The sequence below is a fragment of the Balaenoptera musculus genome, chromosome 1, assembly GCF_009873245.2.
Source record: "Balaenoptera musculus isolate JJ_BM4_2016_0621 chromosome 1, mBalMus1.pri.v3, whole genome shotgun sequence".
In the NCBI taxonomy this organism is placed as follows: domain Eukaryota; kingdom Metazoa; phylum Chordata; class Mammalia; order Artiodactyla; family Balaenopteridae; genus Balaenoptera; species Balaenoptera musculus.
Window position 1 is genome coordinate 12,118,179 of NC_045785.1, and position 26,884 is coordinate 12,145,062.

At 37.7% G+C, this 26,884-nt stretch overlaps 1 protein-coding gene across 5 annotated transcripts in view; it reads left to right on the forward strand.

The window, feature by feature from the left end:
• SPEN (spen family transcriptional repressor) overlaps positions 1 to 26,884 on the forward strand; it is an 82,801-nt gene that overhangs the window by 2,017 nt on the left and 53,900 nt on the right. For all 5 annotated transcript variants that reach the window (XM_036851615.1, XM_036851624.1, XM_036851631.1 and 2 more), the window contains exon 2: positions 24,064 to 24,384. In XM_036851615.1, coding sequence (XP_036707510.1) covers positions 24,064 to 24,384 — 321 coding nt within the window. The remainder of the gene's footprint in view (positions 1 to 24,063; positions 24,385 to 26,884) is intronic.

Sequence of the window (26,884 nt, forward strand, 5' to 3'; positions counted from 1 at the left end):
TACTGGGGTATTAAATCTTCACCGCTGGAGCGCGCGTCTGCGCGTGTCCGCGTGTGAAAAGGAGCCTGGAATAGTGAGGCCATTCATAACCCACTAAAGCTGTCCTCGGCAGGACTGGGGGAGGCGCGCTTCCAGGGACTCCCGGTGTTTACTACGTTGTGCTGAGAAATCAGGCAGCGGGAAGGCAGGAGCAAAAACTCGCCTCTGTCGCCTGTGACAAAGGGGAGATCTCGGGCTCAGTGGGGAAACAGATGGGAACTCTCCGTGGCGCTGCTCCACCCCTTACCCCATATGGAGGCCCCATATCTTCAGTGTTTTGGTGGAAAAATCATTTAGATGCAGATTACTGGACTGGAAAAGCCACTTAGATGTGCTCACTTTTATCTCCTTGTGGACCTTCTCTGTAGGTGTCTGCCTGGGAAATTCGTATGCACCGACGTGCAAACACGTGCATTGCAGCATTTGCTTTGCCCCCTCCGTATCATGTGGTTAGACGTGTCATTTCGCATTATGCAGATTCTAGAGACACTGTATGCCTATCGCGGGGAGTTTGACCCCTCTGCAAGATGAGGGGTTCGAGAGGAAAGAGGAAATCGTCCGAGGGAGTTTTGGAAGGTTTTTTAAGTGGATGGTGCTGCCGGCCGGCTTGTGTGAATGACTTTCTAAAATGGCGGCCAGGACCCACTTTAAGTGGGAATCAGCAGAGCAGATCTCAGAATGCACAGAGGGAGGAGCGGGCAGAGGATGCGAGCTGCCTTGGAAAGCGGCGGTCTGGAGGAACGTTGCTGTATTAAAGAGGGCTTAGCTGGCACATTGCTCACGACTGCATTTAAAGGAGTGTGTTACCTATTGCAGAGCAAAAGCAGATGCTATTGATAAGATTATCTTAAAACTAAGTAGACCTAGTGTCCCTGAAATTCCTTTATTTTAAAAGCGACTTTTGAAAATTTTAAACAAGTTTGCTTAGTTCTTTGGGTAGATAGTGCATTCTTAGTGGGTTTAAAGAGTGTAAAAAGGTTTACAGAGAAAAATCTCCTCTTTACCCCGACCCTGGGAATTCCAGTTCCCACTCTCCCCTTCCCATCTCCACCCGCTAACAGGTAATCTCTATTTCTGGCTTCTTGTGTATCCTTAAAACGGGTACAAGAAGTGTTCTTGCTGATCCAGCTGTGAAGCTAAATGGACTTTGTTTGGAGAAATTCAAGGTCTTTTATCCTTATTGTAGAAAATGTTTTGTAAAGTGTGTGGTTGTTACCGGGAGGAAAACTAAATGTGAATAATTTAAGTAAAAGGGGTAAAACGGTGCTTGTACCAGAATGAGAGTTCTGCAAGAAAATTTAAGAACGTTCAATTCTGCTGTCTTCTAGAAATCATAATGAGAAAAACCATGCAATACCTATACTAAAACTGAGGTTAAAGTGCCTACTTTTACCGTTTTCCCTCGCTGATTTCAACATTAACTAATAACTGTTTTACAGGATTAAGAGGTGTACACTGGGAATACATCATATAAAATGTTTTCAAAATGAATGTTCTCGTAACGGTGATTAGGCTTTTGTAGTAAGTATTTGGATTAAAAAATGATTAAATGAGCCAGCTTTGGGAGCAGGGCAGTTTAAGAGGCATTTTGGGATGGGGGAGGGTCAGAGCCAATTCTTTTATTTATATTTTGATCAGTGTTTTTGGTAGAAAATAGGTTGAGGGAAGGTTGCTGATTTGGCTTTTTTTCCCTCTGCCAAAGAAAGAGCAAACCTTTAAAATGTAATCAGAACATTTTCAAAATTTGGCTTTACCTTCTTGCAATAAGAGTAATCTATTGTGCTCATGATTTTAACAGCATTCAATATGCTGATTGAAAAGAATTAAATGAGTATTTCTGAATCAGATTTAGTTAACAAAGATCCATTGCAGGGGCTGAATTTGCACAATAGAGAAAGTCCTTTCCTTTGTATGGTATGTTAGCTGGATTGAAGGGGGAAGGGGGGAGTTATACAACAATTGGTCGCTGTCTTAGTTGTTAGAGGGAGAGAGGTGTGTGCAAAGGCGACTCCCTGAATTAGAATGAGCAAATGAATAGAACCCTTTATAGGACATAAAAGTCTCTGTATCTTATTTTCAGGTTTGAAGTAAATCACATATTCAGGTTCTTCCCATCCATTCTCCAGTTCTAGAGAATAAGTTAAAGATCATGCAGAGGTTGAGCAAGGTAGCAGCTCATGTAACAATTTTGTCAAAGAATGAAACTCATTTAAAAGTGTTTTGTTTTGTTAACTTTATTTTATCTTGCTGCAGTCACTTTATTTTTTTTAACATCTTTATTGGAGTATAATTGCTTTACAATGGTGTGTTAGTTTGTGCTTTATAACAAAGTGAATCAGCTATACATATACATATATCCACATATATTCTCCCTCATTTTGCTAACTTTACATGTCCAATCATAATGGTTTTCCTGCGTTTAAATAGCTGGAATATATGTTATGTTACATGAATTTGGTTTACTTCTGGGACACAATATAAAGTATTGTGGTAAAGTTTCCTTGTCCTTACATACTCCTATAACTAGAGATACTTTTAGACTTAAACAAATTTGACTCCCTAGCCTGCATCACTGCTACATGGTTTATTCTTTTGAGCTGAGCCAGTTTCTTTGAAGAAACACCTCTGTTTTTGAATGTTATAATTTTGAATACCTATTTTCATGACAGGCTTTTTGAACATTAAAAAAAAGTAAAGTAAAATAATTTTATACTTATCTTGAGAAATAGCATTAGAAACTAATACAGAATGCTTGCGATGTTGTATTTTATTTCCTGAGTTAGAATGCTTCTGGCAGATTGGAGGAAAACATACGGCTCAGTGCCAAGAAGAATGATGGTGTTTGACTTGTGTAGAGGGCACCTTTTCCCAACTACCTTTCTTGTGGACTCTTTTTTTTTTTTTTTTTAATTAATTAATTAATTAATTAATTTATGGCTGTGTTGGGTCTTCGCCTCTGCACGAGGGCTTTCTCCAGTTGTGGCAAGTGGGGGCCACTCTTCATCGCAGTGCGCGGGCCTCTCACTATCGCGGCCTCCCTTGTTGCGGAGCACAGGCTCCAGACACGCAGGCTCAGCAATTGTGGCTCACGGGCCCAGCTGCTCCATGGCATGTGGGATCTTCCCAGACCGGGGATCGAACCCGTGTCCCCTGCACTGGCAGGCGGATTCCCAACCACTGCACCACCAGGGAAGCCCTCTTGTGGACTCTTGATTGCTCAGGCGTTGTATTGTTTGGTATGCTTATGAAGAGATTTCGGGCTTGATTTAGGAGACATTTTTAATCCTGTAAACACTAATGGTTTGGAAAGATTTGTATAGAAGTTATAGAGATAGTGGTAATGTGGAAGTTTTTCCAAATAGTCTTCCAGGTCTCATTTTTCTCTTAGTTTGAAATTTTGACTAAATTAAAAAAAAAATTGAAATATTTTATGAAAACTAGCATATTCCAGTTGGGGACTATATGTTTTTTTGCTTTTACTTTTAAGACTCCCTAGTGTTTGAGCTGTATTTAACTAGTCACAGTATTTAGAGTAAACACTGCAGGCTGAAAAATACCTTGAGTATGTATATTCATTCAGATTGTGCTCCTGAATGTTGATATTGGATGATTTGAAATAAATAGTTGTTCGTCAACTTTAAACTGACATATTAGTCTGCTGAACAAGGACACTAAATAAAGTAACACTTTTCTTTTTTCTTCTTTTTTTTTTTTTGGCTGCGTTGGGTCTTCGTTTCTGTGCGAGGGCTTTCTCTAGTTGTGGCGAGCGGGGGCCACTCTTCATCGCGGTGCGCGGGCCTCTCACTATCGCGGCCTCTCTTGTTGCGGAGCACAGGCTCCAGACGCGCAGGCTCAGTAATCGTGGCTCACGGGCCCAGTTGCTCCGCAGCATGTGGGATCTTCCCAGACCAGGAGCTCGAACCCATGTCCCCTGCATTGGCAGGCAGATTCTCAACCACTGCGCCACCAGGGAAGCCCAAAGGAACACTTTTCTGTAGTTCAATTTCTAACCTTTACTGGTTTGTTTTGTTTAATGTTTTCTTTATTATTATATGTCTTACAGCTACTCAAATTTTTTTTTAAATTTTCTTTCTTTCTTTTATTTTAAATTTTGGCTGCGTTGGGTCTTCGTTGCTGCGCCCGGGCTTTCTCTAGTTGCGGCAGGCAGGGGCTACTCTTTGTTGCGGTGCGTGGGCTTCTCATCGTAGTGGTTTCTCTTGTTGTGGAGCATGGACTCTAGGCGCGCGGGCTCAGTAGTTGTGGTTCGCGGGCTCTAGAGCCCAGGCTCAGTAGTTGTGGTGCACGGGCTTAGTTGGTCCGCGGCATGTGGGATCTTTCTGGACAAGGGCTCGAACCCGTGTCCCCTGTATTGGCAGGCGGATTCCTAACCACTGTGCCACCAGGGAAGCCCGCTACTCATATTTTGAATGAAAATAGCATACTGTATTTTGGAAACCAATTAGGATGTTTAATCAATTTATTAGAAATCATATAATTTTGTGTGCTATCTAGCTGGTTTTTAGTGTGTGGAAATACGCTTTGCAGTGAAAAGATGTTCTTGGTATAATGTTAAAGTATTGCAGTATTCCGATTTTTCCCCCTACATGTGTCACTGTCTGCCAAGTTGAAAATTATAAACATCTAAAAAAAAACCCACAAAAAAACCCCCCAAAAAAACCCACAACGGGATATCTCTATAAAACCCTAACTTAAATTTAGTGAATTTTTGGATTTAATTACTTAGGATTTCATTTTGAGTATAGGGATGAATTGAAATCTAGCATGTTTAAAGTTTTTTATTATATAAGAACTGATCCACCTCTTACAGCTAAGGAATATTTCTGGGAAAATTCAAATGGAAGACACCTATTATTGCTTGTGTTATGTACTTGGTGCTAGATTTTTAGTCCAGCATTAAACTCTGGGGGTATGTGTATGTCTTTGTATCTTTGTATTAGGTGCTGAGTTTGGGTTACATTGACAAATGAAATGATTTTTCTGTTTATGTCTTGTATTGACTTTGTAACATTCTTATGTTTACACACAGTATATGTACTTTTACATGTAATACATTTATAGTTTCTTTGATTCTTAAAGTTGACTCTGATTTTTAAAAAAATACCCCATTTTATTCCTTTGATTAAAAAACTAGGATATTTTTACTCTACTTAAAAACACTTTGTATTTTACAAACTACATTTGATGTATAGTGATTTGCATCTTTTGTAAGTCAATAAATTAGTAGGTGGTGGATTTTTGTTTCAACCATTAATTTTTAAAATTTATGCTGTCTGCAATAAAGGCTCTTTTTCACTCAAGATTTTTTTATTCTTTATTTTTTTAATTTTTTAATTTTAATTTTTTGGCCACGTGGCACAGCATGCAGGATCTTAGTTCCCCGACCAGAGATCGAACCCATGCCCCCTGCAGTGGAAGCAAGGAACCCTAACTACTGGATTGCCAGGGAATTCCCCACTTAAGATTATTTAAGTAACCTCGGATGAAAAGAAAAAAGATTTTAAAAGTTTATCACTTTATTATATCAAAAGGATGTTAGAATGAAAACTATTACTATTTACACCAGAACTTAGGAGGAGGTACTTAAATTTGGATAGGAAAATAGTATATCTTTATTTTCACTAACTTCTTAATCAGAATTCAGCATTTCCATCAATTATAACTATAGTGTGGTGTAGTACCAACATGATAGTATTAGTAGTACCTGTGATGATTTCACCACCAACACCAGTCAGATGTATTTTCATATTTTACATTACAGTTGTTGCAGATATTTCATTTATGCTCATCACAACTTGGAAATGACAGTAGCTATTAGACCTGCTGCTAAATACTTAATGCATCAGTAAAGATGCATATATATATTACTGTATGATCAATCTGTGTTGTGGATATACTTTTAAAACTTTACCTTGGAGAATTTTGAACATACACAAAAGTAGAAAAATAGTAAATAAATCTTATGTACCCATCGTTCAGCCCCAGTGACCATCAACCATGACGTATTCTGCCTTATGAGGAAAAATAAAGCAGAGGAGGGGATGGAGAGTAATGTGGGTGGGAGTGACAAGGAAGGCCTCTGAAAATATGGCATTTGATACACAGGAATGAAGGCCTATCCATACACCTAGATCCACTTCTCGCCTTCCTGTGTGTTTGTTTGTTGTTGTTGTTGTTTTTCATTTAAAATTTATTTTGAAATAGTTCAGGAAAAGTGCAAAGAATTCCCACATTCCCTTCACACAAATTCCTCAGTTGTTAGCATTTTGCCACATTTGCTCCATTATCTTCTCTTGTCTTTTCCTGGCATGACATCCTTAAATTCTCCAGTGTATATCTCCCCAAAACTGCATTGCACTATACAGTATTTTCGGCAAGGAAATCAGCGTTGGTATAGCACTATTACTCAATCCACAGACCTCATGCAAATGATGCCAGCCATCCCAACAATGTCCCTCTTTCCTTTTTGGTCCAGGATCCTAGCCAGTACCATGTATTGCCTTTGGTTGTCATGTGTCGTCTGTCTGGAACAGTTTCTTACCCTAATTCTCATGTGCCTGATAGTCTTTTTTTTATGTATTTTTTTTTTAAACGCATTGTTTACTTTATTTATTTATTTATTTATTATTTTTGGCTGTGTTGGGTCTTCATTTCTGTGCGAGGGCTTTCTCTAGTTGTGGCAAGCGAGGGCCACTCTTTATCGCGGTGCGCGGGCCTCTCACTATCGCGGCCTCTCTTGTTGCGGAGCACAGGCTCCTGACGCGCAGGCTCAGTAATTGTGGCTCATGGGCCCAGTTGCTCTGCGGCATGTGGGATCTTCCCAGACCAGGGCTCGAACCCGTGTCCCCTGCATTGGCAGGCAGATTCTCAACCACTGTGCCATCCTGATAGTCTTAAAGAGCTCAATTCTTTTTTTATTTTTAATTAATTTATTTATTTTTGACGCGTTGGGTCTTCGTTGCTGCGTGCGGGCTTTCTCTAGTTGTGGTGAGTGGGGGCTACTCTTCTTTGCGGTGTGCGGGCTTCTCACTGCAGTGGCTTCTCTTGTTGTGGAGCACGGACTCTAGGCACGCGGGCTTCAGTAGTTGTGGCACACGGGCTTAGTTGCTCCGCGGCATGTGGGATCTTCCCAGACCAGGGCTCGAACCCGTGTCCCCTGCATTGGCAGGCGGATTCTTAACCACTGAGCCATCAGGGAAGCCCAAGAGCATAATTCTTTCATTCTGCAGGCTGACCCTCTACCCAGGTCTGTCCAGTATTACCTCATGACCAGATCAGGTCTTGCAATCTTGGCAGGAAGACCAGAGAAGTGATTCTGTGCTTTTTTCAGAATATGGAGACAGTACTGGATCCATCCCACCACTGGTGATGTTAACTTTGATCACCTAGTAAAGTTAGTGTCTTCACCATTTTCCCCCCTTTATTTGATTAGCATTTTATGGGGAGATATTCCAGTATTACACTGTTAGTCTTTTCCATCATCAACCCTAAACCCAGTAGCCTTAGCATCTATTGATAACTTTTGTTTTAATATTTATTTATTCATTTATTTATTTTTGGCTGCATTGTGTCTTAGTTGTGGCATGCGGAATCTTTTGTTGCAGCATGCGGGCTTCTCTCTCTAGTTTTGGTGCACGGGCTCAGTAGTTGTGGCGCACGGGCTTAGTTGCCCCGTGGCATGTGGGATCTTAGTTCCCCGACCAGGGATCAAACCCACATCCCCTGCATTGGAAGGCAGACTCTTAACCACTGGACCCCCAGGGTAGTCCCCCATTGATAACTCTTGACTGTATTATATACTGCTGTGATTGTTGCCAAATGAGAATCTATTACTGTGATTTCTTATACATTTATTCTGCTGTAGGTAAGAATTTTCCATAATTATATTTGGAAATATATATACACACACTCATATATATGATTTCCAGTTTTTTCAATGGGTTTTAATTCAGGACTTGCTTATTTTGATACTGAAATCATTCTAGATTTGACCAGTGGGAGCTCCTTCAAACTGGCTACCGTGTCCTTTTGATATTGCCCCACTACTCTTTTAAGCATTTCTTTATTTCTGGCAACAACAAAGGCTCATCGTGTATTTTCCCTTTCCCAGTCCTGTAATCAGCCATTCTCCAAGAGATTCCGGTTCCTTTTAGGGAGGAATGGTATTTAGAAACGCAAGATCTGGGTGCACAGTTTACCCACTGCTGCAGAGCTAAGAGGATATGTGTTGTGTGTGTACACATGTATATATGTTTACATGTATATATAATACATGTATCTCTATATAATATATTTTGAAACTGTGTTCACACATGTTTCAGTACCTGAGGATTCTTTCTAACCTCCCCATTTCCATGTTTATAAATCCCTTCTCAGTGAGAAACCTCTCATTATTCTCAATATATTTACTTACTTGCCCAGTATGTTCTCAGTGTAACTAATAGACCAACCACTCTGCCTCCCCCACCTCTGCCTGCCACCTCTGGGCACCTCGCCCCTGCTGCCTCTGCGTCAAATCACCTCCCTCTTGCCTTTTCTCTTTGGAAACCAACATTGTGGGGGAGGTGGAAGGCAAGGCAAGAAAAGGAAGGTGGGGCTGGAAATGACTTGCATGTTTTTATCTTCAGTTTTTTCTCTCATAGGAGACAACTTGTGGATGAATGAATTACCTGCCTCTGGTGCCATTTGTAAGCAGATTTAGAGCTACCCCACTTTTAAAATTTTACTTTTGGTTTTACTTCCACCACTGACTTTATGACATGAGGTTAATCACAGGATCAGTATGAGCTGTATTATATGCTGAGTCATTCAGAAGAGGGGCTAGTAAGAAGGGAGTTTGTTTTTTAGGTATCATCATTGCTCCATTTATTTGGGCGTCAGTCACTCACTTTGTGTGGTATCTCGGCAAAATCTTGCCCTCGCCCTACTTCCCCCCAAGCTTATTGACCTCAACCTTATTTCTTTTTTTGTTTGTTTTAACTTAAAAATTTTAATACTAATTTTAAATTAATAAGTTTTAATTAATTTAATTCTTAACTGAAGTATAACTGACATATAACATTATATTGGTTTCAGGTGTACAACATAATGATCTGATATTTGTATATATTGCAAAATGATCACCACAATAAGTCTAGTTAACATTCCTCACCATACATAGTTACAAAAAACGTTTTTTTTCCTTGTGATAAGTACTTTCAAGATTTACTCTCTTAGGAACTTTCACATATGCAATACAATATTAACTGTAGTCACTGTGCTGTACATTATATCCCCATGACTTATTCATTTTATAATTGGAAGTTTATATCTTTTGAGCCCTTTCATTCCACCCATCACCCCAACCCCCAACCACCAATCTGTTTTCTGTATCAATGACTTTTTTTTTTAAGATTGCACATATAAGTGAGTTCATATGGTATTTGTCTTTCTCTGACTTATTTCACTTAGCATAATGCCCTCAAGGTTTATCCATGTTGTTGCAAATGGCAAGATTTCCTTTTTTATGGCTGAATAGTATTCCATTGTGTGTGTGCGTGCGTGTGTGTGTGCGCGCGTGTGTGTGTGTGTGTGCGCGCGCATATGCGCACACCACATATGCCACATGTTCTTTATCCATCCATCAATCCCTGGACACAGGTTGTTTCTGTATCTTGGCTTTGGTAAATAAAATGCTGCAGTGAACATGGAGATGCATATCTTTTCAAATTGGTGTTTTCCGTGTCCTTGGTTATATACCCAGAAGTGGAATTGCTGTGTCATATGGTAATTCTATTTTTAACTTTTTCAGGCACCTCCATACTGCTTTCCATAGTGGCTGCATCAACTTTTTTTTTCTGTTCCCTCTACACTACTCTTCACCCCTGTCCAAAGAGTTCCTTAATGAATTAAGAATCTTATTCCTTTGCACAAGCCCTACAATGTGTATAGTTGGTATTATTTTGAAGTAGATCCCAGACATCTTATTTAATCCACAAGTATTTCAGTGTTTATCTCTAGAAGATAAGAACTTTTTAAAGATATTCAGCAATACTGTGGTATATCCTTATTTCAAATACCCAGTCAGTATTTTCAAATATCCAGCCAGTACTCGAGTTTGTAATTGTTTTAAGAATCTTTTTTTTTTTCCACTCAGGCTCTAAATAAGGTACATAAGATATATTTTAAAAATTTTATTGAGGTATAATTTGCATACAGTAAAATGTACCTATTTCAAGTGTTGAATTTGTTGATTTTTGAGAAATGTAGGCATCCTTGTAATCACCACCACCACAGTCAGGATACCACAGTTTATTTACTTACTGATGGACATGGGACTATTTAAACCTTTTTTAATCCATAGGTTTTAATATCTCTCTCTGCTTACAACTAATTTGTTGGAAACCAAGTTGTAGAGTTTCTCAGTGTGTGTTTTGCTGATTACATGCCTGTCCTGTGGTATACATTAACATCACCTTTTGTCCTCTGTATTTCCTGTATGTTCAAAAGTTGATAATCGTATTTCAATATAATTGGTTTCTTTGTAATTCGTGCATTTTACTTGATTAATTTAATAATAGTCCGAGAAAGGGTTTATAGGTTTCACTGGCTGTCAAAGCAGTCCGTGGAAAAAAGTGTAAGAAATATTGGTTTAGGCAAACCATTATGTTAAGAATAGAATGCTAGCAGTATATTTAAGTACTTACTTTAGCTTTGACATAAAAAGGTTGAGGTTAGAAAGTTAAAAGAATCACTGAAAAACTTTAAGACTAGTAAACAAAACAAAGTTAGTGTCCTGTGAATAGCTTTATTTTTCCCCTCCTCTTTTTCCTCTTTGTAAACTTATAGGATTAGAATTGCTGTTTTTCTTGTGGGAATTTTTTTCTGTTTTTTCATCCACCACCCCCCTCCCCCAGTTTTATCATATAAATCATGGAATCCTTAGATTTTTAAAGGTTGTTCCTTTTAGTCAGCTTGAATTCTTTCAATGAAATGAATTTCAAGCACATCCAATGTTAGAATTAAATGCCATAATAGATATTAATTTCTATTCTATGGGTGGGTTCAGCCTTAGTCAAAGAAAACAAGATTTGCAAAAATCTCAATTTATAGAGAGTATCTAAAATTCAGTTAGTATGTGATGCTGTATATAAAAAAGACAGGGAATTCCCTGGCAGTCCAGTGGTTGGGACTCTGTGCTCTCACTGCCTAAGGCCCAGGTTCAATCCCTGGTCCGGGAGCTAAGATCCTGCAAGCTGTGCGGCGCGGCCAAAAAAACAAAAACAAAAACAAAATAAGACACCTTAACTCTTCAGTAACACATTTATTTGTTTATTTATTTAAATATTTATTTTGGCTGTGCTGGATCTTCGTTGTTGCACTCGGGATCTTCATTGTGGCACGTGGGATCTTTGTTGCAGCATGTGGACTCTTAGTTGCGGCATGCATGTGGAATCTAGTTCCCTGATCAGGGATTGAACACGGGGTCCCTGCATTGGGAGCGTGGAGTTTTACCCACTGGACTACCAGGGAAGTTCCCAGTAACACATTTATTATCTAAAGTAGGTACATTTATTTTCTCCCATAAATTGAATGGGTCAGATTATAAGATTTATAAGGGGACTTCCCTGGTGGTGCAGTGGTTAAGAATCCGCCTGCCAATGCAGGGGACATGGGTTCGATCCCTGGTCTGGGAAGATCCCACATGCCGCGGAGCAACTAAGCCCGTGCACCACAACTACTGAGCCTGTACTCTAGGGCCCGCGTGCTGCAACTGCTGAAACCCATGCGCCTAGAGCTCCGCAACAAGAGAAGCCACCGCAACAAGAAGCCCGAGCACCACGATGAAGAGTAGCTTCCGCTCGCTGCAACTAGAGAAAACCCGCGCACAGCAACGAAGACCCAATGCAGCCAAAAAATGAATTAAAAAAAAAAAAAAAGATTTCTAAGGTCTTTTTGGTTTAGAAAATCTTGTTCTAGGGCACACCGTGTTAGAACTGGTAAAGGGTCTTTATTGGCATGGAAAAATACTAAATGACAAAGCAAGGTGTAAAATAGAACATGTAACATCTCTATGGGATCAGTGAAAATCTATACGTGACTCTCCTTTGTATATGTTCACTGTGTCAGCTTTTGATACAAATGGTGTTTCCATTGATAACTGAAAATCTAAAGTGAGAGATGAATAAGTATAATATTAAAAGCTCTCTCATGCAAAAAAAAAAAGAAAATCTCATTCTACCCATTCTTCATAGTGCATAAAGGTCATTGGAATGCTGTGAAGATTTAAAAAAAGTATATTTTGATGATTAGTTGGATTATAAAAGAGCTTAATATCTAGAAATACTGTGTAGCCATCATACAAAACATTGGTGTGCCAGTTCCTTTCAGATGAATCATTCTCCTAACCAGCTATGCTCATCAATCAAAAATAGTCTTTCTTGGGTTCAGACTTAAGTGGCATTTGTAAAGTTTCAAATAGTTTTAAATTATATTGCAGTTAATTAAAAAAAATGGTGTCTGTGCTTTGTTATACTAATCTAAGGTGTATAAGGATATACTCTAGTTTTTCTTGTCACTTATACCTCTCTGTTATTTTTTTTTTATGAAATAGCCCTTTCCACGGTGGTTTTTGACACAGATTATTCCTTTTCAGCATTAAGTTTGCTGTGCCAGTCTAAAAGTAGATGTATGAAAGGAACTTTCATCACAGCTTGGGGTTTCACAGGGTTATGACATTTGATTTCCTTTGTGTTGATCTTATTGGAAATTTGTATAAAGTTTTTGCTTGTAAAGAAAAGCTTTTTAGTTCTAGAGATTATAATTAATGAATAAAGTGTTGACTGGAGAAGTTTGCATATTTAATAAGTTTCAGGAATGATTGGCATAGAGACTGGTGACTTATTTCTTAATTTAATAGGCTTAATTTCATGTAGAGTTTTTACTGGGAAGCATGATTATTTAAAAGTTTATAAACCATTGGAATTGAGTAGAAAAGCCCAAAGACCTTTTAAGATTAAAGAGTGATAAAGAAGACCCATTTCCTTAATCTGGAAATATAGGTAGTCTTTAAAGATTTACAGAAATAGAGTGGTGGATGAAAAGAATATGGAATTTATGTATATTACAAAAAAGATCACATTTGTCCTGATTCTATTCTAAGTAACCATATATTGTGAAATAAGGATAGAAGTCTAATCAAGTGAAATATTAGAGGGAATTTATAAATTTCTCAAAGTCTTTTTTTAAACTGTTGTTTAACTAAGAAGTAAGCCATAGGTTAGAAGTTAATTTCCTTCTCAGCAGTTGTACTGTAATAGTCCTATTAAGCCAGGTAGGAAGCACATTTTCAGAGTCCTTTGCATTTACACCCCGGACTCTTGATGTGGATTTTTGTTAGTTTCTTGGCTTCTGCTACTTCAACTTTGTTTTCTCCAGCCTTCCCCTTTTGATCAACTTGCCTTGCTCCTTTTTTTCTTCATCTAACTATTTTATTTACTGCCATTACTTTAAGAAATGGTTAATCATGGTCATTTGCATTCTCTTTACAATTATACTTGAGCTTTTCTCAGTACTGTGTAAATCAGACACATTTATGAAGTTGTTCATGAATTATTGTGAGAAGAAATGTCCAAATGTTAACTTAGTGGCCACCATTGTTGTCTGTATCCCTGCACTGTGTGTGTGTGTGTGTGTGTGTGTGTGTGTGTGTGTGTGTGTATATATATATATTTATTTATTTATTTATTTGGCTACACCGGGTTTTAGTTGTGGCACGTGGGATTTTGCGGCGTGTGGGATCTTTAGTTGCGGCATGTGGGATCTTTTAGTTGCGGCATGCGGGATATAGTTCCCTGACCAGGGATCGAACTCAGGCCCTCTGCATTGGGAACATAGAGTCTTAACTGCTGGACTGCCAGAGAAGTCCCCTGCACTATATATTTTGACTTTTAGAGTGTAAACTCTTCCCTCCTATTCTCTGAAGAAGTACCTTATGAATTCTTTCTAAGATTGTCTAAAAGATTCAGGCTTCCTATTTTATGTAACCAGTAACATCTAAAGATCATAGAATCTTTGGGATTTTTTTCTCCTTATAATTGGATAATCTTTCAGAGGTTTACATATCAGTTGCGCACTATCTTTTTGTTAACAATTAATTTTACTTAGTAAATAGTTATTTTGCACCATTAGATTGGTGCAAAATAATGCATATACGTATTTTTTCACTGAAGTAATGGTGCCGGTAATAGTTCTGAAGAATTTTGTCATTCAAAGCTTTACTGAAAACATTGCCTTTTCCCAAGAGTTGTAGTCATAAAGTTTTCATGTACAGGAATCTAGGCACTAACCATGGATTTGATAAACAGCTGACTATAGTTTTGTTGGTTGAATTAAGCTTATCTTCAGTCTTCAAGTTTTCTTAAACCTTTTCTAATTAGAATCAATAAATCGTTTTTCATTTTTAAAAAGTAATGTATTATGTTCATAGAAGCATTTACAATAGCCAAAAGGTAGAAGCAATCTAAGTGTTCATGACCCATGAAAGGATAAACAGAATGTGTGACAACAAAATATGTATCATGGAGGAGTATTCAGCCTTAGAAAGGAAGGAAATTCTTCTTTTTTAAATTGAAGTATTGTTGATTTACAATATTATGTTAGGAAAGGAAATTCTGACACATGCTTCAACATGGATGAACCTTGAAGACTTTATGCTAAGTGAAATAAGGCTGTCACAAAAGGACAAATATTGTATGAGTCTACTTACATTAGTTTCCCGGAGCAGTCAAATTCATAGAGAAAGTGGAATGATGCGTTGCTTTTTTTTTCTTCTTTTTTTTTTCTCTTTCTTTTTTTTTTTTTAGCTGTTATAAACAGTGTTGCTTACTAAGCAGTCTATCAAATTGTCTTCCTAAGAGGTTTCTCTAATTTATACTCCTGCAGACAGTGTTATGAAAGTATCTATTTTCTTAGACTCTAGCTAATATCTAGGTATTATTAAAATTTAGGTCTTTGTGTTGCATGGCACTTTTTTTTTTAAATTTGGATTTTTGAAATTTTGAGTGGAAATTGAGCAGCTTTTTTAAATGTGTTTGTTCTGTTTACCATTTTGTGTGTATGGGTGTATTTTTAAAGAATTTCCTGGAACTTCCCTGGTAGCGCAGTGGTTAAGACTCCGTGCTCCCAATGCAGGGGGCCTGGGTTCGATCCTTGGTCCGCGAACTAGATCCCACATGCATGCCTCAACTAAGAGTTCGCATGCCACAACTAAGGAGCCTGCCTGCTGCAACTAAGACCCGATGCAACCAAATAAATAAATAAAATAAATATTAAAAAAAAAATTTCCTATTTGGGTATTTTGCCTCTGTTTTGTTTGGACCTCTGTCTCCCTTGATTTGGAAGAAGTTTGTATATTTAGGAAATCACTTATTTCTCATGTGCAAGTATTTTTCCCCATTTGTCTTTTGACTGTATTTTGCTATTTAGGAGCTGTAATTTTTATATGGTTTAATTTATATGGTCTTTTCCTTTATGACATAGGGCTTTTATCTCAGGCTGAGTGTCTTTTCCAGACCGAAGACTACAACAAACTAATATATATATATATATATATATATATATTTTGGCAGAGAGAGAACACAAATCAGCAAAATATTACAAATCATTCTCCCCCCCCCCCTTCTTTTTCCACCTCTCCCCCATTCCTCCAAGTAGAGAAACATTTTAGGATATTAGCTTTTTCTAAAATGAGGCTAGGGGCCTGTGTTTGACTGCCCTTTGCTGGCTTTAGGGATTCTGAGTCTGTTTTTTTCATCTTTAGTAATCATTTGTACTTACTCCAAAGATAAAGTGATTAAAGGGGAATATATTAATTATTTAAGAATAGTTTTTAAATCTTTTATACATAAATTTATTTCACAGTAGATTTCCTGAAAGAATTCTATATCTCCATGAAATGAAGATAGGTTTTGGCTGTCATCTAATGGGTTACTTACCTTCCCGGGCAGGCATGCTTGAAATAGAAAATGTCTTCCTTAAATGTGCCCATTTACAGGAAACATGGCAGACAGTTGATTTGTATTGAGATAACGCAGACACTTGTGACTAAAGGAGATGTAAAATCTGTTGTATTAAAAGATGGTGACAGGGACTTCCCTGGTGGTCCAGTGGCTAAGGCTCTGTGCTCCCAGTGCAGGGGGCCCAGGTTCAGTCCCTGGTCAGGGAACTAGATCCACATGCCGCAACTAAAGATCCCGCGTGCCACAACTAAGACCCGGTGCAGCCAAATAAATAAATATAAAAGACAGTGACAGGTACTATTTTTTGTCTTTTTTCTTTTAATAACAGTTTTAACGAGATATAATTCACATGGCATAAAATTTTTCCTTTGAAAAGTGTACAGTTGTTTTTAGTATATTTGCAGAGTTACACAGCCATCACCACTAATTTCAGAACATTTTCATCACTCCAGTATGAAACCCCCATACCCATTAGCAGTCATTCCCCATTCTTCCTTCTCCCCATCTCCTGGAATCCACTAATCTATTTTCTATTTCTGTGTATTTGCCTGTTTTGGACCTTTCACATATATATGGAATCATAAAATATGTGATTGGCTTCTTTCCCTTATAGTGTTCTCGAGGTTCATCCATGTTGTAGCATGTATAAGAACTTCATTCCTTTTTATTGCCAAATGACATTCCATTGTATGGACATAATACCACATTTTAAAAAATCCACTCAGCAGTTGAACATTTGGTTTGTTTCCATTTTTTTGGCTATTATGAATAATGATACTGTGAACATTTCTGTATGTGTTTTTTTTTTTTTTAATTATTTATTTTTATTTATTTATTTATTTATGGCTATGCTGGGTCTTCGTTTCTGTGCGAGGGCTTTCTCCAGTTGCGGCAAGTGGGGGCCACTCTTCATCGTGATGCGCGAGCCTCTCACTATCACGGCTTCTCTTGTTGCGGAGCACAGGCTCCAGACGCGCAGGCTCAGTAATTGTGGCTCACGGGCCTAGCTGCTCTGCGGCATGTGGGATCTTCCCAGACCAGGGCTCGAACCCGTGTCCCCTGCATTGGCAGGCAGATTCTCAACCACTGCGCCACCAGGGAAGCCCTCCCTCTGTATGTGTTTTTTTTTTTTAATTTTATTTACTTATTTACTTATTTACTTACTTACTTACTTACTTATTTATTTATTTATTTATTTATTTATTTATTTATGGCTGTGTTGGGTCTTCGTTTCTGTGCGAGGGCTTTCTCTAGTTGTGGCAAGTGGGGGCCACTCTTCATCACGGTGCGCGGGCCTCTCACTATCACGGCTTCTCTTGTTGTGGAGCACAGTCTCCAGACGCGCAGGCTCAGTAGTTGTGGCTCTAGTTGCTCCGCGGCATGTGGGATCTTCCCAGACCAGGGCTCGAACCCGTGTCCCCTGCATTGGCAGGCAGATTCTCAACCACTGCGCCACCAGGGAAGCCCCTGTATGTGTTTTTATGTGGACTTCTCTTTTCAGTTCATACCTAGGAGTAGAATTGCTGGATTATACGGTAATTCTAAGTTTAACATTTTGAGGAACTGCCAAATTGAATTCCAAAGTGGCTGTACCATTTTACAATCTCACCAGCAATTTATTAGGGTTTAGATTTCTCCTTATACTTGTTATTGTCTGTCGCTTTTATCAATATTCTAGCCATCCTGTTGCGTGTGAAGTGGTATCTCATTGTGGTTTTGGTTTTTATTTTCCTAAAGTCTAATGTTGTTAAGCAAATTTTTGTGTGTTTATTGGCTGTTTGTATATATTTTTAGAGAAATTGTCTATTTATATCCTTTGCCTATTTTTAAATTGCATTATGTCTTTTTCATTGTTGAGTTGTAAGAGCTCCTATCAGATAAATAATTTGCAAATATTTTCTATTTCTGGATTTATATCAATTTTTGATCATTGTCTTTGGATAGAGTAAAACTGTTAACTTGTAGTTTATCATTGTCATGCTAACAATTTAAATTTATCTTTGTCATTCTAGATAATTGTTAAAACAAGTTCTTCTTTTGGATTTTAACTTATTTTAACTGATTTAATGAGACATATGACATATTAAAAATATTATCATCTTATTTGGGTATGTCCAAACCGCAGGAGTTTTGCCATCTAAGTATATGATTCTGAGCTACTTACTACATTTAATGGTTTGAAGTATGGGGGGTATCAGTAATTGTGAATGAGGTAGCTTTAATGTCTACCTCTACTATGTTGATGACAAGAAATAGCTGTGATTAATTTGAAAAGATTGGGATTGTACACTTAAAAATGGTTAAAATAGCTAATTTTATGTTATATTTTATCACAATAAAAAATTTGACCTGTGATTATGTAGGAAAAATGTGGCCAGATCCAATTTAAATGCTGTTATGATGCATTATTTAAGTTTCTAGGGGATTCTGCCTTTTGGCATTCTTGAAGTATTTGTAGTCACTGGTATAGGAAATAAAATAAAGGTCTAACACATAGGGGAAACCATTCTTTTGATCTAAATATAGGATCAAGTGGTTGATTTATAAATTAGTAATTCCTTCATAAAAATTTTTTACTATAAAAGGGTTATATAAGTAAGTGTTGATGTTACTGCATTATTGGAGATAATTTGGTGGTTGTAACGGATATATTTATGACCCAACTGTCTGAGTTTGGAAGAGGAATGATTTTGAATATTTTCATAATATAAAAAATAAGAAAACACAAATATTTGTTGTTTCTACTATTAAAGGTCACCCAACCAGACTGTAATACTCATCTCTTAGGCCCTTTTTTTTTTTTTAGGCTGTGTTGGGTCTTCGTTGCTGCACGCAGACTTTCTCTAGTGGTGGCGAGCGGGCTTCTCATTGCGGTGGCTTCTCTTGCTGCAGAGCATGGGCTCTAGGTGCGCAGGCTGCAGTAGTTGTGGCACGCGGGCTCAGTTGCTCCACGGCACGTGGGATCTTCCCAGACCAGGGCTTGAACCCATGTCCCCTGCATTGGCAGGTGGACTCACAACCACTGCGCCACCAGGGAAGCCCTTCTTAGGCCTTTTTATCCCTTACAGCATGCTCATTTGCTTTTCGCTTTCTGTCTATTCATACTTATTGATCATTTTCTTTTGAATAAGGAACAGCTTAGCCATGATGGGGTGGAAGGGTGGAAAAGTGGGCAATACACAAAGAATTGATAGTTTGATAAAATATGTAATCTTTGGAAAGTGATGTGTTGGGTTTTAGATGAATGGGTGTTTTAGGTTAATTGCACGCGTCTTCAAAGAGGCTGATATTCTCCTCATTACAATTCTGTAAGTCTATCCTGAATAACAGGTAGATGTTTCAAGAATGACTTGGGGAGGATTGTTTTCTGTAGTAGGAGGACTTGTGTGAAAACGAATAGTGGCTATTCTTTGCTATTGCTTATTATTAGTAGGGTCTCTTGCAAAAAAAGGTAGGATTAAAATTAATAATTGCATTCTTATTGATAAACCAGCTAATAATGGATGAATGTAGTAACTTTTAGAAAGAAAGGGTATTGAGAGAATTCATTGGGTTTTAGCATACTAATGATCTTTAGCTTTATGTATTTGGTGTTGCTTTGGAAATTAACAAAGTAAGTTTCTTGTAGAGTTGAGGAAAAGTTTAGAATAGGAGGAATCTTCTTTTCACATATCAAGGAGCTGAAAATTGTAAATAAATCAATTCCATGAGACTAGGGATCTTTGTTTTATTCCCTGATATGCATCAAGTGCCTACAACAGTGCCTGTTAAGAACCATAAAATTAAAAATAATTGATTCAGGATTAGAACCCTACTCTTTTCTCATAGTGGAGGAAAAACATTAGAGTATATCATCATGCTCTCAAATGTAAAATGTGAGGCCATTAATACACTGCAATTATATTCTTCAAGGAAATGCTAAGGACTATATAAATTTGACTATATAAATAGTCACATGTTGAAAGACCAGACATCTCAGCAAATCTGGCATTGTTTTGGGTTATTTTAAAATTCTCTCTTAAAAACGTAGAAGAATTATAGTGTATGTTGATCAATTTAATATTTTTTGATGGTGAATATTTTTGACCAAACGGAAGCCAATTTAATGTTGTTTTTTGATTGTGTTTTTGAAGACAAACCCATTAGATTGCTATATACTGCAGCTTGTAGCAATCAAGCACACTTTCTTAATTTTATGTTCTCATTTAAAAAAAAAATTTAGGTTTTCTTGATTCTTTAAAAATTACAAATGAGTTAACTTATTACTACAACCTTTGACTATGTAATTTAAGAAAATATTTTGTGCATATTACTGGAGACTGTTCCATAGGTTCTCTGAAAACCTGTAACTAAGGCTTGATGTTTAAAAAAAAGAAATACTATTTAACTGTGGTTTTATTATTTTTGCTCTTTTTTCTTTTTTAATTAATAGATGTCAGTAAATGTTTCATTTGAATACTTAAATACTATAGGAACTGTGTTGTTTTGGAAAGAGTAGATAAAATCAGGACATCACATTTACATTTACCAGCTGAGTTCTCATGGCTGTGAGGAGTTAAGCAGGTTTTTTTTTTTTAATTTGGGAGTTTCCAGTCTTCTCAGTATAGAAGAGTAATGTAATACCTGATAAAGTTCTCTTATGTTAAATTTGGAGATAAATTCATATTTTGTTTCCAGAGTGTACTCTCCTTATGTAAAAATTATGGGAACCGTGAGCCCACCCTTTTGAGGACGGAGGGCCATTTGACTTTGTTCTACACGCATAATCTATGCATTAAGTATTTGGTCCTTCTTTTCAGTATTGCATTTAGCTCTTTGTTATTAAGAATTTAAGTTTAAATATTTGTTTTCCCTGTATTATGCTTTGGCTGACTGACTTTTTTGATGGGGAATTGGCTGATGCTTCCCTCTTTTTTCTTTTTTCTTTTTTCTCCTTTCTAATAGAGAAACCTATGTGGTCTTGGGCTTAGTGATAAGTTGTGTGTGTGTGTTAAAATATACAAAATTTATTATCTTAACTATTTTTAAGTGTTCAATTCAGTGGCATTAAGTGCATTCACAGGGAATTCTCTGGCGGTCCAGCAGTTAGGACTCGGCGCTTTCACTGCCAGGGCCCAGGTTTGATCCCTGGTCGGGGAACTAAGATCCTACAAGCTGCTTGGCGCGGCCAAAAAAAGTGCGTTCACAATGTTATGTAACCATCAGCACTATCTACTTCTAGAATTTTTTTCATCCCACACAAAAACTCTGTGTCATTAAGCAATGTCTCCCCAGCCCCTGTTAACCTCTGTTCTACTTTCTGTCTCCATGAATTTGTCTATTCCAGATACTTCATGTAAGTGGAATCATAAACTGATTGTCCTTTTGTGTCTGGCTTATTTCATTTAGTATGATGTTTTCAAGGTTTATCCATGTTGTAGTGTGTATCGAAACTTCATTTCTTTTTATGTTTTAATATAATATTCCATTGTTTGTATATACCACATTTTGTTTATCCATTCATCCATTGATGGACAGTCAGGTTGTTTCCATCTTTTAGTTTTTGTGAATAATGATGCAGTGAACATTTGTGCAATGTATCTTTTTGAGCCCCAGTTTTCAGTTCTCTTGGGTATATACCTAGGAATGGAATTGCTGGGTCATATGGTAATTCTATGCTTAACTTTTGGAGAAAAATGCCACTTTCCATAGTGGCTGCACCATTTTACAGTTCTACCAGCTATGCAGGAGGTTTCAAATTTCTCCATATCCTTGCCAATACTTGTTTTGTTCTGTTCTGTTCTCTTTTCTAATAGCAATCCTAGTGGGTGTGAAGTGGTATTTTATTGTGGTTTTGATTTGTATTTCCCTGTGACTACTGATTTTGAGCATCTTTTTCTGTGCTTATCTGCCATCTGTATTTCTTCTTTGGTGAAGTGTTTTCCCTATTTTTTATTTTTATTTTTTTTTACGAATCTGTCTGTCTGTCTGCCTGTCTATCTATCTATCTATCTATCTATCTATCTGTCTATCTATATTGGGTCCTCGCTGCTGCGCGTGGGCTTTCTCCAGCTGTGGCGAGCGCGGGCCACTCTTCGCTGCGGTGCGCAGGCTTCTTATTGCGGTTGCTTCTCCTGTCGCGGAGCATGGGCTCTAGGCACGTGGGTCTCAGTAGTTGTGGCTCGCAGATTCCAGAGCGCAGACTCAGCAGCTGCTGCTCCGAGGCATGTGGGATCTTCCCAGATCAGGGCTTGAACCCATGCCCCCTGCATTGGCTGGCGGATTATTAACCACTGTGCCACCAGGGAAGCCCATCTTCCCTATTTTTTAAAAATGGGTTCAGTTGTAAGATTTCTTATATTCTAGATACAAGTCCTTTGTCAGATACATTGGAAGGTAATTTTTTTTAATGTTTGTATGGAAAGAACTATTTCAGTTTCTATCATTTTCCCCCCAAATTTAAGAGATCCTTTCATCAGTTAATTTACCCCAAGTAATTTCGTTACATCTAGTTCAGTTGCCTGATGAAACTGGATTTTAAGATTATGTTTCCCTTGTGAGAGGTAATAACTTAAATCATACTGGAGGATATAAAAGGAAAGTTCGGCTTTCTGATAATGTTGTCAGCTTCTTCAGGGGAAGTGTAAAATTATGATCTTGGGGACTTCCCTGTTGGCACAGTGGTTAAGAATCTGCCTGCCAGTGCAGGGGACACAGGTTCGAGCCCTGGTCCGGGAAGATCCCACATGCCGCGGAGCAGCTAAGCCCGTGTGCCACAACTACTGAGCCTGTGTGCCACAACTACTGAAGCCTGTGTGCCCAGAGCCTGTGCTCCACAGCAAGAGAAGCCACCGCAATGAGAAGCCCATGCACTGCAGCAAAGAGTAGCCCCCATTCACCACAACTAGAGAAAGCCTGTGCACAGCAACGAAGACCCAATGCAGCCATAAATTAAAAAAAAAAAAAAAAATTTATGATCTTGGATTGCCAGCATATAAGAGTGCTATATTTAAAAGTGCTGTGCCCTTCTTTCTAAAATGCCAAATTATAAGTATACATAAGAGTCTGTCAAAAGATTTTCTGATTTATTAATTTATATAAATAACAATTATACATAAATTATAAATTTTTACACTTTTTCTTTTAATCCCCTGGAAAAGAGAATTAAATGGTAAAAGATTATGTTAAAAACTAGACTGACACTTGCAAATGCACAAAATATTTGAATTTATTTTGCCTCCCAGTAAGGAGTGTTTGAAGTCATCTCATTTTTTCACTAAGATCATTTTCACTTAATGAATTAAATTAAAATGAGATCTATAAAATAGCTATTTTTAGCTACAGTTTTTACTTTAATGAAAATCTCTTAAGATTGGTAAGTTACTTTGATTATCTTAGGTATAATATCCTTTTTTAGAATGTAAAAATTCCTAAAAACTTCTGAGAGTCATTTCAGCTAAGTGTTCCAGAAAGGTAAAAGGCAGTTTATAGTAAATACTATATTTAAAAAATGAGAGCAATAAAATAATGTGGTAAAAATGTTTGTAAATATTTGCCTCAAAAAAGAAAAATGTGAGTTTAAAAGCCATTTTTTAAAAAAAATAATTAATTAATTAATTTATTTATGGCTGTGTTGGGTCTTCGTTTCTGTGCGAGGGCTTTCTCCAGTTGCGGCAAGCGGGGGCCACTCTTCATCGCGGTGCGTGGGCCTCTCACTATCGCGGCCTCTCTTGTTGCAGAGCACAGGCTCCAGACGCGCAGGCTCAGTAATTGTGGCTCATGGGCCCACTTGCTCCATGGCATGTGGGATCTTCCCAGACCAGGGCTCGAACCCGTGTCCCCTGCATTGGCAAGCGGATTCTCAACCACTGCGCCACCAGGGAAGCCCTAAAAGCCATTTTAAGTTAACTCGCAACCCCTCCCCCGTACATGCATAATGTAAATTGTTTAAAAATAACAAACAGTTTATAAAACTATTTTTGGAAAATTATTACTATGCAACAATAACATTGACTTTATTTTTTTTCAGATATGGCCGCGTGGAAAGTGTCAAAATTCTCCCCAAGAGGGGTTCTGAAGGAGGAGTGGCTGCCTTTGTGGATTTTGTGGACATCAAAAGTGCACAGAAGGCTCACAACTCAGTCAACAAAATGGGAGATAGAGACCTACGCACGGATTATAATGAACCAGGCACCATTCCGAGCGCTGCTCGGGGATTGGATGATACAGTTTCCATAGCATCTCGTAGTAGAGAGGTTTCTGGGTTCAGAGGAGGTGGTGGAGGGCCTGCTTATGGCCCCCCACCATCACTTCATGCACGAGAAGGACGTTATGAGCGGAGACTTGATGGGTAAGTTCCAAGGTTTCTGTAGGCAGGTATTTTGTATTTGATATGGTGAAACAGAAACTCATATTTAGGGGCCCCAGATGGATTTAAAGTTTTGGGCATTCTCAATGTTTCCTAATTTGGGTTGGAAACGGAAGTGATTTCTATCCCAGTGGCTGGTATCTTATGGAATCGTAGAGGATATTTCCTGCAGCTGGTTGGATATCTACTCCTGAGTTATAAAGTGGTGGAAGATTTTGTATGGCAGCATCATTTTTGGAGTTACCTGTCTTCTAGAATTAATTATTCCTTCTCTTGGATAATGTTAAGTCTTTCCTTGGATATATCCCTTCTACCTGATGGAGCTACTTGGCTACAGATTTTGTGGTTGTACTATATGGAATATTTCTGGAATATTAGAGCCTACAGATTCTTTTAGAATTTGATATCTGCTCTCAATTTTCACTACACAAAGTGTACAAACGAATTGGATTGTCACCAAAAAACCTAGCAGACCATATGATTCAACCTCTTGGATTCTACAAACAATACTTTAACCTGGAAATGTGTACTTGGATGAAGAAGAGTGAAGGCAGTGCTTCATTTTCCCATTTTGGATCTACACAGTTTCCATGTTGGAATTATACTCCTTGATGGAATGGGGAAAAATTGAGATGATGGACGTTCCTAAATTCTGGAATATAGCCATTCTTTTCTATTTGCTGGAATGTATGGGATGTCATGCCGTCAAGATCCCATTAGCCCAGGAGAAGAGGATTACTATCTTGTTTCTTAAGCAAATTGCTGTCCAGTTGAAGGTACTTTAGCTTTGAACACATGGTGACGATCAGTTGTGGATACAGCAATCAAAATTGACTGTGCTGGATGGCTACAAAGGTGAACTGTTGGCCAGCAACTGTGCCTTCCTCATTTGGTGGAATCGTAGAGGATATTTCCTCTTCTGTCAGCTGCCTGATTCATACTTAGGGCTGGACATTTTTGTGAATGTGGATCAATTTATAATTTTCTGCTATCTCAAGAAAGAAGTCTGGGGGTTTGAGAGTTACAGTTTGTCTGGGACTGCTTGCTTCCAGTGGAATTATTTTATCTGGTCATTAAGATTTTTTTTTTCCTTGTGGTTCATCTAAATATCATTTGACACCCTTACCCATTAAGAAGGTGGATTACCCCCATAAGAGGGGCCAAAATTGGGGAAGTTATGTTCACAATTCTCTCCCTAGATTTAATTGGGATTATAGGTCGTGTTTCCACACTTGGAAAAGGTTGGTATGTCCTGACCTGTGTATATTAGCCCCTCTCCTAACCCAAGTCAAACTTTCTTTTTTTCCCACTAACTCTAGAATCATTTAGTACTAATAGATGAATCAAAGAATAGCTATTAGATTTCAGCTCTGCTAGCTCTTGTGCCTGCCTTCTATATCTTCCTAATGGATAAGAACTTTGCATATTTATAAAATATCAGCTGTAGCAGTAATTCTTCTAGAACTATTGCCTGTTGCTTCTGTTATATCATTAATAACAGCTCTTACTGATTAACATTTGATAGGGTACTAATGGAATTATTTATGAAATTTTCTCTTGTCTCAAAGGAACACCTCTTGTTTGTTAGACGTTGAAATATCTATTAAAATTCCAGAAATAGTGAATAAAAAAGGAGAAAGTCATTTAACATATTTAAGTAGGAAAGATAATACTGAATTTTTGCCATGCCAGTTGCTTTTAATAATAGCAGTAAAAAAAAACAGCCTAGGAGAAGGTATGGTTGCTAAGTGAAATGGTGGGTGAAAATGAAGGTTAGTGGAGAGATTTGGAATCTAAGCACGTACTGGGGACATAGTATTAGTTGTAAGATTTTGCCACATATTCTTCATTGGAGAGATTCTAATTCTTCTATGTCTTTCATGATTCCTTAATCACTTTTGATAGAAGATAGACCCAAAGGTAAGGTTGAGAAGAGACTCAACCTCATGTTTGAGATTCAAGTGAAATTGTCTTTTAGGAACTCTCTTAAGTAGAGAACTTAAGATTTCTTTGTAGGATTGGAATCGGTTTTTAATATTAACACATAATTGCATGTGTGTAATTGTACATGCAACAGTTTTGTACTCTTAGATTGACAAGTATTCATGCCCTACAGGAAGATTTTTTAAAGTTAAACCATTGCTAATAGCAGTCTTTAGCGTATCTTACGGTTTCCCAAGTTGACTTATTTCATCAGAGGCAATTTGAATATAGCTGAACCCTAAGAGAATATATTTCCTGTAACCATTAAGTAATACATTAACACGTTGAATCATGGAATAGGCATTTTAAAAATTATGTGGAATTTGATAGCACAAGAAGATAAAATAACCATTATTCTTTAATTAGTTAAGTTTATCATAGAATAGCATGTGGCAGCCCAATATTTTTATATCCCAAGTGGTTTTTTGGTTTGATTTTCTTTTTAAGATTCCATTTTTATTATTAAATGTGATTGTTTGGGCACAACAATTTACATAAT